Source organism: Argentina silus (genome assembly GCF_951799395.1).
Source record: "Argentina silus genome assembly, chromosome: 2".
In the NCBI taxonomy this organism is placed as follows: Eukaryota; Metazoa; Chordata; class Actinopteri; order Argentiniformes; family Argentinidae; genus Argentina; species Argentina silus.
Genome location: NC_139656.1, coordinates 20,463,531 through 20,476,046, shown reverse-complemented (window position 1 = coordinate 20,476,046; position 12,516 = coordinate 20,463,531). Strand labels below are relative to the sequence as shown.

Genomic DNA, 12,516 nt, shown 5'->3' with positions numbered 1-12,516 from the left:
CAGTCTGCTTGTGTGGTGCTGTGTGTTTCCTCCTGGCCCTCCTATGGTCCTAGGGTGAGGGTAGTGGGCGACAGGACGAGAGGGTGGAGGAGGCTTCACTGTTGTCCAGGAGGTTTCTGTGAATCAGCGCTATGGCTCTGCTGCTGTGTTGAAACCAGATACCTACTCCTCACACACAGGAATCACATTCCCTACATCCAGCCAGTCCATAGCATCCATAGCGTAATCAGATCACCAACACATCATACCTCTAAGAGCTTGCCTGCAATCATTGTAACGTAATTTCCACAACCTGGCTGTTTACAGATTCTCTGGAGCAACTACATCCCCACACAAATTGATCAGGTCATGTCCCGTTATGGAGAGGAGAGTGTGCAATAAGCTTTTTAAGTCAGTCAATCAATCAACCAATGACTTCAGCAACCACTTAATTTCATACTAATTAATCCACTCTTGTCACTTTTATTCAAAGCCTAGCTTTCGGTGTGCTCCCACAAGCAGCCATTTTGCTTAAAAGGTGAACGGGTGTCTGTTTAAGAATTCTATAGTCTATAAAATTCAGGTGACAGTAATTAACTATCTGTAATAATTGTGTTAATGAAAAATGTTACTTCAACCACTAACATAATTACCATTATCTCTGAATAACTTAAAATATTTCCCTCTTTTCCAGTCTGTTGGTATGGCTGAGAGGCCATTGGAGCAGGGATCTGTCAGCATCCCCATGGAAGAGACCAAGGTCCATGGGGGTGCACCTCAGGAGGCACCTTTGCTCACCCACCTGAAGAAAGTGGAGAACCACATTACAGAGGCTCAGCGTTTCTCCCACCTACCCCGCCGCTCTGCTGTGGACTTGGAGTTCACTGAGCTCTCCTACACCATCCGCGAGGGCCCCTGCTGGCGGAGAAGAGGTACTGCAGCACATACACTGTTAGAAGAGATGGCACATAGACAGAGATATGTTCCTAGAGAAGGCACCAGTTACAGCATCTTTCCCATTCATTACATTTGTGGCAGCATGAGGGGTGCCATGTAGTCAACTAGCCAATTGGATCAATGCATGGTCTTCTTATTCAACAGGCAATAAGGCAAAGAATCACCAAATATTATATGGGGAGCTCCATCTTGTCAATTTGTCAATGAAGACATCTTCTGCCACTCAAATCACAGAAGATGAAGAAAGTTGACTACATGGGGCTCCCCATATAATTACAGCACATTTAGGGGAGTGCGCCCTCTAGTGTTTATACATTTATGAGATAGCATCACTGTAGTCTTGTATGGCCATCCTTCCAAATCTCGTCTCATTGACTAAACTATCCTGGCCATCCAAAGCTAGCATCACCAAGAATAATACTCCAAGAACAGAAGCACAGAGTGGTGACGTTAGTTATGACCAAGCACTAAGCATGATCACGAGCATGGCTGCAGACATTAGAACATATGTAAACCGACACACAAACATGCCCCAGCACTTAATTATCGGTTCAATTCTAAAATGCTCTTAGAGGCCCACATTAGTCATTTTGACGTTTTTTAACAGATGTATGACATCCTTGGGGCTGCACAATGTTATTGCACAATGATTCAAGTCTGAGAATGCCTATTTAGGTCATAGTATGTGTATTTTCGGCGATACATTCTATTTTCTTAGCTCCTCCCAAAACGATATCCCATATTTCAGACTGCAATAGAGCTCAGAAATATGACGTGGTTAGCCTGTTTGTAAAGTTAGCACCCAGAGTCAAATATAACCCTCCCAACCCCAGTTTTTGTGACTCAGTCAAACAATCTTATGACACATTTTATTGAGAATTGCTCCTAGCTATATCTGGCGTCACTTTCCTGCTCAGTAAATAACTAACGTCACCACTCTGTGCTTCTGTTCTTTGAGTATTTTTTTCAAGAGAAACTAGGAAGCAAAATTGGCTGGCGTGAGTGACCCTTTAATGATAATGCTCTTAAAGAAGGCGATATCATCGTCATGTCCAAAAACAGCATCTTTCTATATTTCACATGAGTGCAGACACACACACACACACACACACACACACACACACACACACACACACACACACACTCCATGGTCTACCAGGCTGTGGCTACAGCTTTGCTGTGCTCAGCAGAGTTTAGTTTATAATAAATAATTCACACTAGCAGCCTGGCACACTGCTCTCTGCCCCCCTCCCACCCGCCCTCACTCACGATAGGAGCAGGCTATGGCAGACAGTCCCACGATTGATCTACTCATGAAATATGAATGGCATTTAAACCCACCACCCTAATTAATGAGGAGACTCTAGGCTCTAGCCTTAAGCAGGATTGGTCATTATTGTCTGTCAACGCCCCTAAATGACCCACTGCAAAATGTCACTATGCTGTTTAGCAAGGTGATGGGAGAGGAGATAAAGTTGTCCTTTGAAAAGAAAGCTTTAGCTGTGTTCTCTACATGTTACCTTGGCATAGGCCTGTACATGATGCATTGCATTTAATCTTGTGGTACATACAAATTGCTCTGTTGTTGTTGGTTATACAGTATGTTATAGTGACATACAGCATGTGGACGGGGTAAATGTATATTTCCATGGTGATTGATTGTGAAATCTCAATGTCTAGTAGTGATAGATGAAACGGCGGGGAGGAGAGTGATGAAATCACATGTTCATGACTAACCCTTTGGTCATTGTATTGAAGTGTAACATTGTGTTACAAACATTGTGTGTCAGCATTCTCCATCAATACAATCTTTTGCATTTGCCTACTGTTTAGCCTGTCTGTCCTCATGTGGATATGTGTAGTGGATTATTCCCAGTGTTAAATTAAGAAGTATGATGCGTCTTCCAAACAGAGGCTGCATATGTCATCTTGTTCAAAGACAAGCTATTTAGAATCTGACTGAACCCCTCTCGGCATTAGCACTGTAGGTCACCTTCACCACCATGTGATCATGTGCCCTATTAACCCTTCACTGCCTTTCTCTGAGCTCTCACACTCATTGCATTCCTCGTTGTTACTTATATTCCACCAAAATATCATATATATTTTTATAGGCTTGGTGGGATTTTTTTCTTTTCTTGTGAAAGCATCTAAAGTGGAAGCCCTTTCTTCATCAGAGGTGCAGAGACAGATCCCTATGCAGTACAGAATTAAAGCTTTAAAGAATGGGCGTTATGGCGCAGAGCTGAGCATTGTGCTTCAGGGTGTGCTTTTGTACCCCAAGAGTTGTTAGATCTTCGCATAAGAGTGGAGGAGGGACCAAGAGGGAGCTGGAATATCAGAGGGTTTCCTTGATTTCATAACACATGAAAGTTATCGAGTGTCTGAGGAGAGTCAGTGGGGAGATGCTTTGATTGGTGGACTCCAGGGAGGGTTTGATGTTGGAGTGGAGGGTAGAAGGGTAGCAGGACCCAGCAGGTCAGGGTTAGATGTGGGTAGCCTCCTCTCCATCTCTTTTCATCTTTTATAGGCTCGCCCCCGGGATGACCATCTCTGTCTGTTATGATGAGGTCATTGTAGGTTTATTTAATGAGGTCATACAGCTCTCAAAGGAGATTGCAAATGACGTAACACTGGTTCAGAAATGGAGTGTGTGTGTGTGTGTGTGTGTGTGTGTGTGTGTGTGTGTGTGTGTGTGTGTGTGTGTGTGTGTGTGTGTGTGTGTGTGTGTGTGTGTGTGTGTGTGTGTGTGTGTGCGTGTGTGAGTGAGTCATTTGAAGCTGTGAAGCGGGGGTGGAGTTCTGTGCAGACCACAGAGGGGTCCTCTTATGCAGCTCCACCTGCAGGTGTCTGGGGCTCAACCTTCTGTTATTTGCCTGTACCTGGTAGTTTCCACACTCCTCACGGCATACACTGGGTTTGCTGCCTGGAGAATTACACCTTTTAGCATCTGGCACTATATCATGTATACTGTTGTCAGCTATGTCATTGAGTCTGCATATCTCTCTTTCATTCAAAATGGAATGCTTTTTATGCAGGTGGTGCATTATATAAGGTAAAAATATGTTTTTATATTGCGAGGTGTAAACCAACATAACTAACAATAGCATTGATTAATGTAATTATGGGAGAAACAAGGTTTTAGTATCAGTATCATCAATCTACACACAACCCCATAATGACAAAGCCAAAACAGGTTTTTAGATATGTTTGCTAATTTATTAAAAATAAAAAACTGAAATATTACATTTACATAAGTATTCAGATCCTTTGCTATGACACTTGAAATTGAGTTCAGGTGCATCCTGTTTCCATTGATCAGAACTTGAGATGTTTATATGACTTGATTGGTAAATTCAATTGATTGGACATGATTTGGAATGGCACACACCCGTCTATATAAGGTCCCACAGTTGACAGTGCATGTTAGAGCAAAAACCAGCCCATGAGGTCGAAGGAATTGCCCGTAGTCCTCCGAGACAGTATTGTGTCGAAGCACAGATCAGAGGAAGGGTACAAAAAAATGTCTGCAGTATTGAAGGTCCCCAAGAACACAGTAGCCTCCATCATTCTTAAATGGACGAAGATTGGAACCACCAAGACTCTTCCTAGAGCTGGGCGCCCGGCCAAACTGAGCAATAAGGGGAGAAGGGCCATCGTCAGGGAGGTGACCAAGAACCCAATAGTCACTCTGACAGAGCTCCAGAGTTCCTCTGTGGAGATGGGAGAACCTTCCAGAAGGACAACCACCTCTGCAGCACTCCACCAATCAGGCCTTTATGGTAGAGTGGCCAGGCGGAAGCCACTCCTCAGTAAAAAGCACATGACAGCCTGCTTGGAGTTTGCCAAAAGGCACCTAAAGGACTCTCGGACCATGAGAAACAAGATTCTCTGGTCTGATGAAACCACAATTTAACTCTTTGGCCTGAATGCCAAGCGTTACGTTTGGAGGAAACCAGGCACCGCTCATCACCTGACCAATACTATCCCTACAGTGAAGCATGGTGGTGGCAGCATCATGCTGTGGGGATGTTTTTCAGCAGCAGGGACTGGGAGACTAGTCAGGATTGAAGGAAAGATGAACGGAGCAAAGTACAGAGAGATCATTGATGAAAACCTGCTCCAGAGCACTCAGGACCTCAGACTGGGGCAAAGGTTCACCTTCCAACAGGACAACGACCCTGAGCACACAGTCGAGACAACGCAGGAGTGGCTTGGGACAAGTCTCTGAATGTCCTTGAGTGGCCCAGCCAGAGCCCGGACTTGAACCCGATCAAACATCTCTGGAGAGACCTGAAAATAGCTGTGCACCGACACTCACCATCCAACCTGACAAAGCTTGAGAGGATCTGCAGAGAAGAAGGGGAGAAACTCCCCAAATACAGATGTGCCAAGCTTGTAGCGTCATACCCAAGAAGACTTGAGGCTGTAATTGCTGCCAAAGGTGCTTCAACAAAGTTCTGAGTAAAGGGTCTGAATACTTGTCATATTTCAGTTTTTTAGTTTTAATAAATTAGCAAACATTTCTAAAAACCTGTTTTGGCTTTGTCATTATGGGGTTGTGTGTAGACTGATGAGGGAAATTTCCGAATGCACTTTAAGTGATGCTATGATAATGCATTTCAAAGGAGCATAGGCTAAACAGCTTGCTATGATTTCCTATGATACTGATACTAGAACCTTGTTTCTCTCATAATTACATCAATCAATGCTCTGTAAGCTGAGGACGATGAGATGCACTTGGACCTCCTGTCTGTGATGTCCCACAGAGGGATGGAGAGTTCCTGACTGTCCTGAGATGACAGCTCTGTGTGAGGGGACAGACAAGGGTTTACTGCATGTCACATAAACAATGTGGAGGGGGTTAGCTCATCTGGATCTCTGTGACACAGACAATGCAAAGGCGGATCATCAGTATGCGACAGCAGCAACACAGGGGTTATGCTATTAGTATGCGCCACCCGCAGCGTGGGTTAGATCATCAGTATGCGACACACACTGAGCCAGGGCTATTTCTCTGAAAGGGGGCTGCTCCCCTGTCTGACTGTGGCATATCTGATGGATGTAATACATTGCGGGGGAAGAAGGGTGGGGCGGCCCATTAGACCAGTCTACTAATGGGAAGGGGTTGAGAAGGGGCTGGCAGGCCCACAGAGAGGCCTAATTACACAACCTGAGACTGGAGCACTACAGCACTACTGTAGCACTTTCTCTCTGCTAGCTAGTACGCAGAGGCAGCAGAGATCAGAACAGAGCACTGAGCCTCAGCCTCAGCCTTATTTGAGCCTGTCACACTGTGGAGCTCAGTGGTGCTTTCATACAACCAACACACTCAGTCAGTATCATAAGTGAATGTAACACTCATGCAAATATGTCTGACAGTAATTTTGCCATCAAGGGAAGTTATACACAATCCTATGCTCCTGGTCGTATGGAAGAAGGAACTCTCTCTGTTATTATCATGTGTCTACTGTACATATGATTGTATTTGTTTTTTTTTGTGTTTCTAACACATAACACTGACTGGGTGTGTGTAAATTGTTGCTCCAGAATGCTGTGTAGAGAGAGCGGATTGTTATCAGTCAGACATACCTTCTGTAATCCTGCTTAATGCTCTTTGTTGCAGTGTTGGACAGAGCTCTGGAGATTTAATATTCCTTTCTCTTTATTGATCGCCTCTCTCATCTCTCTATCTCTCTATCCCCATTTCAATCTCTCTCTCTCTCTCTCTCTCTCTCTCCCTGTCAGTCCTACTCTTAATCCTAATGTCTCATACCTCTCCCTCAGGCTATCTCTCCCCGGTGTCTTACTTCCATTTTTCCATCCCTCTTACCTCTCTTTGTTTCTGTCCCTCTCCCATCTGTCAATCCATCCATCATTCTCTTAATCCCCTGTTCCCTGATTATCTCCCTCCATAGCCCCCTAAACTCTCACCTCCCTCACACTCACAGTTGGATCTTTCTGCACAGACACATGAAGAAGGTGGCATTAAACCAGCTTTATCCTGTGTTTTTCCAGGCTGCTTCATCCCAGTCCTATGTACAGTTAAAGTACGGAGCCTATGGATATTGAGAGTGTTGTGTGTGTGTGTGCGTGTGTGTGTTGACTCTTCCTCAGGTTACAAAGCCCTGCTCAAGTGTCTGTCAGGGAGATTCTGCAGCAAAGAGCTCATTGGCATCATGGGACCCTCTGGGGCAGGGAAGTCCACTCTGATGAACATCCTGGCTGGGTACAGGTGAGACACAGGGAGTGTTGGGGGTGGGGTGGGGGGGTGGGGGCTCTGTTCTCAGTGACTGAAATATAGAACACACCCGCAAGTAGCTCTAGATCTTTATTCTACAGCATGCTGATATTTAACAAGTTGAGCAAGACAACCATCTGGGTAGCAGCCTTGTAGTTAATAATAAGTCCAGTGTTTTGAATCATCCTAGTAAGCCATGGTGTTTCCGTGCTCGTGAACAGAGAGACAGGAATGAAGGGCCAGATCAAGGTGAATGGGCGGCCCAGGGACCTACGCACCTTCAGGAAAATGTCCTGTTACATCATGCAGGACGACATGCTGCTGCCAAACCTCACCACGCGGGAGGCCATGATGGTGAGGTCACACTACACATTTCATACCTGCAGACCGTGTGAACGCTGATGATGTAATTTGATCAAGGGATTGGGAGTTCTTATGTTCTCTCTCTCCCTTAGGTCTCTGCCAATCTGAAGCTGAACGAGAGCATAGAGGTGAAAAAAGCACTGGTGAGCTCGACTTCATAGATAGCCGCTTTATTCTAGAGGAGAACACCCCAGCTTTAAGGGCAACAATAGATGGATGCTGGATAGGCCTTGATGGCAAATTGCAATGCATACATGTATGAATAAAGATGTTTGTGAGTATATTGACTGACTGCTTTATGCATAGCTTTGGTCTTATCCAGGTATAGATACAGTACAACGGCCATTGTCTTACGTGACTCCGTCCACACTGATAGTAGTGGCAGTTCAGACGAAGCGGCGTTGCGGTAGAATGACGACACCTGACATAAGACAATGGTATAATGGCCTGTTCCCTGCTTGGATGTACTGTATCAATCCTTCCTGTCTGTCTGTGTCCCAGGTGGATGAGATCCTGACAGCCCTGGGTCTTCAGGAGTGTGCCCAGACACGCACCATCTCTCTCTCTGGTGGTCAGTGTAAGAGACTGGCCATAGCCCAGGAGCTGGTCAACAACCCCCCTGTCATGTTCTTCGATGAGCCCACCAGGTAAATCAACCCTGACACAGAAGACATGGCACATACATCAGATTCATTTATAGCGACATCTGTATACATGGCTCTGGCCACAATCATGTTTGGCCAACATTTGCCACGTTTAAGTATAACTGTCTGTATGTCTGTCTGTCTGTCTGTCTGTCTGTCTGTCTGTCTGTCTGTCTGTCTGTCTGTCTCAGTGGTCTGGACAGCGCATCATGCTTCCAGGTGGTGTCCCTGATGAAGTCCTTGGCACAGGGAGGAAGGACAATGATCTGCACCATTCACCAGCCAAGCGCCAAGCTCTTTGAGATGTTTGATAAGGTTATTCTTTCACCCTGACTACCATAGGCATTTCCATCCATTGTCATTTAGAATGCAGAACTAAACATGAAGCCTACACTGTTGTGTTGTAAGTAACACAGGCATCATACTGTGCATTTCATCCAGGACAGCTGATTTGTCAGGCATCCTGTATATAATTCAGTGAAGTTACAGAAGGTAAAGCTATGTAAATGACACTGTTGTTGATTGCTATGTGTCTGTCTCTCTCGCCTCTTCTAGCTGTACATCCTCAGTCAGGGCCAGTGCATATACAAGGGCACTGTCCCATACCTCATCCCTTACCTGAAGAACCTGGGCCTTCACTGTCCCACGTACCACAACCCTGCAGACTTTAGTGAGTCCGCATGCAGCTACAGTATTTGTGTGTGTGTGCATGTGTGCGTGTGTGGGTGTGTGCGTGCGTGCGTGCATGCGTGAGTGTGTGTGTGTGTGGGGGGGGGGGGGGGGGTGGGATGTGGGATGTGGTGTGCATGTGCATGTGTGTGGTTTGGTGTGCATGTGTGCGTGTGTGTGCGCACACAGGTGAGTGTGTGTGTGTGTGTGTGTGTGTCTGTATGTGTGTGTGTGTGTGTTCTTCTTTTACCAATGTGTTTTGTGTCCCCAGTCATTGAGGTGGCCTCGGGGGAGTATGGGGACCTGAACCCTGTGCTATTTGAAGCCGTGCAGGGAGGACTATGCTCAGAAGAGGGAAAGAAGAACTCGAGTGACAAGAGTGACTCCTCCTGTCACTCCCAGTGTCACACTGTGAGTGGCACACTGACCTACTCCCTCACCATTCTAGTCACACACCACGACATGATCAGGAGTCACACAGGAGTCACTCCCTCACCTATTTAGTCAAATCCTGGTTTAAAACCTACAAATTCATATCAAATGTGTCATTGTTGGACTGAGACTTGCATTCATTTCATTCATAAAAATCTATTCATCTATCAAGGATGCATTCATGTTACGTTAATGATATTAGTGCCAGTGCCTAGTGAAACAGGTCAACATGTTCTCTTGTGAAATGGTTGGTCTGTCTGTGTTCCTGTGGAAGGTATCTCACTGACGCTGTGTCCTCCCTTTGCCTGTCTGTCCACAGGACACAGGGACGATTGAGAAACAAACCTTCGCCACGAGTGCCCTGAACCAGTTCTGCATTCTGTTCAAAAGAACCTTCACCACGATATGCAGGGACATGGTACAGAATTGACATTATAATGCTCACAACTTAGATAATGACTCTGTGTTTGTGTGTGTGTGTGTGTGTGTGTGTGTGTGTGTGTGTGCGTGTGTGCGCGTGTGTGAAATGAAATTGAGTTATTTAGTTAGTCACAAGTAAATGAAGGAATTAATGAATAAATTAATTAATGATAAGTAAAAGAATAGAGTTGAAATGTAACAGTAAATATTTAATGTGGAGCACTGGTGTGAGGTGTGTGTTTTCTGTGTGTGCCCAGGTGTTGACCCACCTCAGAGTGATGTCCCACCTATGTATAGGGGTTCTGATAGGCCTGCTCTATCTCAACATTGGCAACGATGCCAGTAGGGTCTTCAACAACACTGGCTTCCTCTTCTTCTCCATGCTCTTCCTTATGTTTGCTGCCTTGATGCCCACCGTCCTCACCTGTAAGACAGACAATGTAGAGGGGGTCACAATGTTTACTTGGGAATGTTTTCTTTGTAGAATGAACAGGAAAATTCAATGGACTCATTCATGGTTCATGTCACACAGTTCCTATGGAGATGTCAGTGCTGCTTAGGGAACACCTCAACTACTGGTACAGCTTGAAGGCATACTACCTGGCCAAAACCATGGCTGACATACCATTCCAGGTAAAATAGCATCATTGGATTACTTTAATTGATTTTAAACAACAGCAGGAACTAAATATTGTTTCTTCCTTCCTTAGGTTTTAAATTGAGTGTCTTACTCCCTCTCCATATCTCTCTCCCTCCCTTCTTCCCTCTCTCAGGTGATCTGCCCCATCATGTACTGCAGTATAGTGTACTGGATGACACAGCAGCCTCCTGAGGCGACCCGCTATCTACTCTTCATGGCCTTGTCCACCTCTACAGCCCTGGTAGCCCAGTCTCTGGGCCTCCTCATCGGGGCTGCCTCCACCTCTCTACAGGTATCTGGGCCAATAGTTTACACCTCAACAGCACTATTCTCATGCTCAATCACCACCAGTCACCATAAGCAGCTCCCTCCCTCCCTCCCTCAAGAGGAGTCTGAGTGTTGTTCAATGAATAACGCACCCTTCTGTCTCTCCAGGTGGCAACTTTTGTGGGCCCAATCACAGCTGTCCCTGTTCTCCTGTTCTCTGGCTTCTTTGTCAACTTTGACACAATACCCAAGTACCTACAGTGGAGCTCCTATGTGTCCTACGTCAGGTGAGTCTGTCTACACAGGGTCTGGTGAACATTAGCTACCTTAAATGCTCAACAGCAGGCAATGAGATAACCTGTTTTGAAGTATGTCTATGTTATGATGTGGTGCTGAGAGGGGGTTATGGTGTTTCTTCTTGCTTGGGTTTAGTGGAATGTTCTCCAACAATCTGGCAACCCTGCTCATCTTGCAAGGTTTTATACACTACGTAAGCATCATTCATTCAACGTCTCTCTCCTGTACCTCAGGTATGGCTTTGAGGGGGTGATCTTGTCTATTTATGGGATGAACCGTTCAGAGCTGGAGTGCCCAGGGATGGTGTGTAAATTCCAGAAGCCTGAAGAGGTGCTGCAGCTGCTGAACGTGGAGGATGCTAAGCTCTATGTGGACTTCATTGTGCTTGGAGTCTTCTTCCTCGTCCTGCGACTGGCAACCTACCTAGTTCTGCGCTACAAAGTCAAGTCACAGCGATAAGACTGCTTCAGTACACTTATATGCTTATATTTCACATGAGTGCAGACACACACACACACACACACACACACACACACACACACACACACACACACACACACACACACGTGTGCTGCATCGTTACTGCAACTACTTCAATAGTACAATATGACTGGATAAATATTTAGAGGACTTTTTGTGGATGTTTTGTGGAAACTGAATAGGAAGCATTTAGCAGATTATTTTTGAAGAGGGTTTTAGCTTTTGATAATGTTTCTTGAAAAGGGAAGATTAGTTAAGGCCACAAAATGTAGTTTTACCTTCCATTACCGAAATACATTTTAGTTTCAGTTGTCCTTATCCAATTCATATTGTTTACAGTATTTATATATCATCTTTATTATCAAAGAATACTGTGTAAATGCACTATACACAAACAAATACCCAATATAGTAACTATAAAGCATGTGTCGCTGTGGAAGGGAATGGAGATGTACTGTAGTTGGTGGGGATAATTCCAGACAGGCCCCACTCTGCACTGTAACCCGGTCCTATCACACACCAGGGGTAAGGAGCTACAAACCTCTTGGTCCAGGATGGGCCCGGACTGTGTCAAGGTTCCACCCCCAACGCTGCACTTGACTAACAAATCCTCAAACCCCCACAGACATTCCAATGGACAATTTGCACAGACAGTGTGCCCTGACAAAAAGATTTTAGCATGGACCTATTGTAAAAGAGATAAGAGACACAGGTCTTCGGAGCTGGGGAGGTCTGATGGAAACTCTAGAGATGTCCCTCTCCCAGTGCATTACAGTTAGTACTGTAGTCTTCCCAAGACCATGCCAAGTCTGGAAGTGGACAAGTGAATATGGATGTAAGTGTCATTGAGGATGTTAACTCCGTGCAATCACAATGCCTCTCAGACAGAGCATTTGGGTCCACCTATCAATAGTCACACTAAGTATCTGCTTCCATCAGAACCAAGCAATGATTTGATTCATTGAGAGAACATGATGGAACTGCGTGATGGATCCTCACTGAAACCAGACCACAGCCTCTTAAATGAAAGGTAATACCATGTTTTTGACATAAGAGAGGACCATCTCACATTGGTTCAACTGAAGGAGTGACTTTTTTTGTTCAAGTATTTGCAATAGGCAACTGTG

At 45.2% G+C, this 12,516-nt stretch overlaps 1 protein-coding gene across 1 annotated transcript in view; it reads left to right on the top strand.

Moving 5' to 3' along the window:
• Positions 1–679: 679 nt before the first annotated feature.
• abcg4a (ATP-binding cassette, sub-family G (WHITE), member 4a) overlaps positions 680–12,516 on the top strand; it is a 13,466-nt gene continuing 1,629 nt past the window's right edge. Inside the window, exons 1-14 of the mRNA XM_083697344.1 lie at positions 680–911; positions 7,054–7,171; positions 7,399–7,531; positions 7,633–7,683; positions 8,042–8,187; positions 8,376–8,499; positions 8,740–8,854; positions 9,125–9,264; positions 9,605–9,703; positions 9,963–10,131; positions 10,238–10,338; positions 10,479–10,637; positions 10,781–10,899; positions 11,143–12,516. The exon at positions 11,143–12,516 is cut by the window's right edge and continues 1,629 nt beyond it. Of these exons, the coding sequence (XP_083553470.1) occupies positions 683–911; positions 7,054–7,171; positions 7,399–7,531; positions 7,633–7,683; positions 8,042–8,187; positions 8,376–8,499; positions 8,740–8,854; positions 9,125–9,264; positions 9,605–9,703; positions 9,963–10,131; positions 10,238–10,338; positions 10,479–10,637; positions 10,781–10,899; positions 11,143–11,368 (1,929 nt within the window). The 5' untranslated portion in view covers positions 680–682 and the 3' untranslated portion in view covers positions 11,369–12,516. The remainder of the gene's footprint in view (positions 912–7,053; positions 7,172–7,398; positions 7,532–7,632; positions 7,684–8,041; positions 8,188–8,375; positions 8,500–8,739; positions 8,855–9,124; positions 9,265–9,604; positions 9,704–9,962; positions 10,132–10,237; positions 10,339–10,478; positions 10,638–10,780; positions 10,900–11,142) is intronic.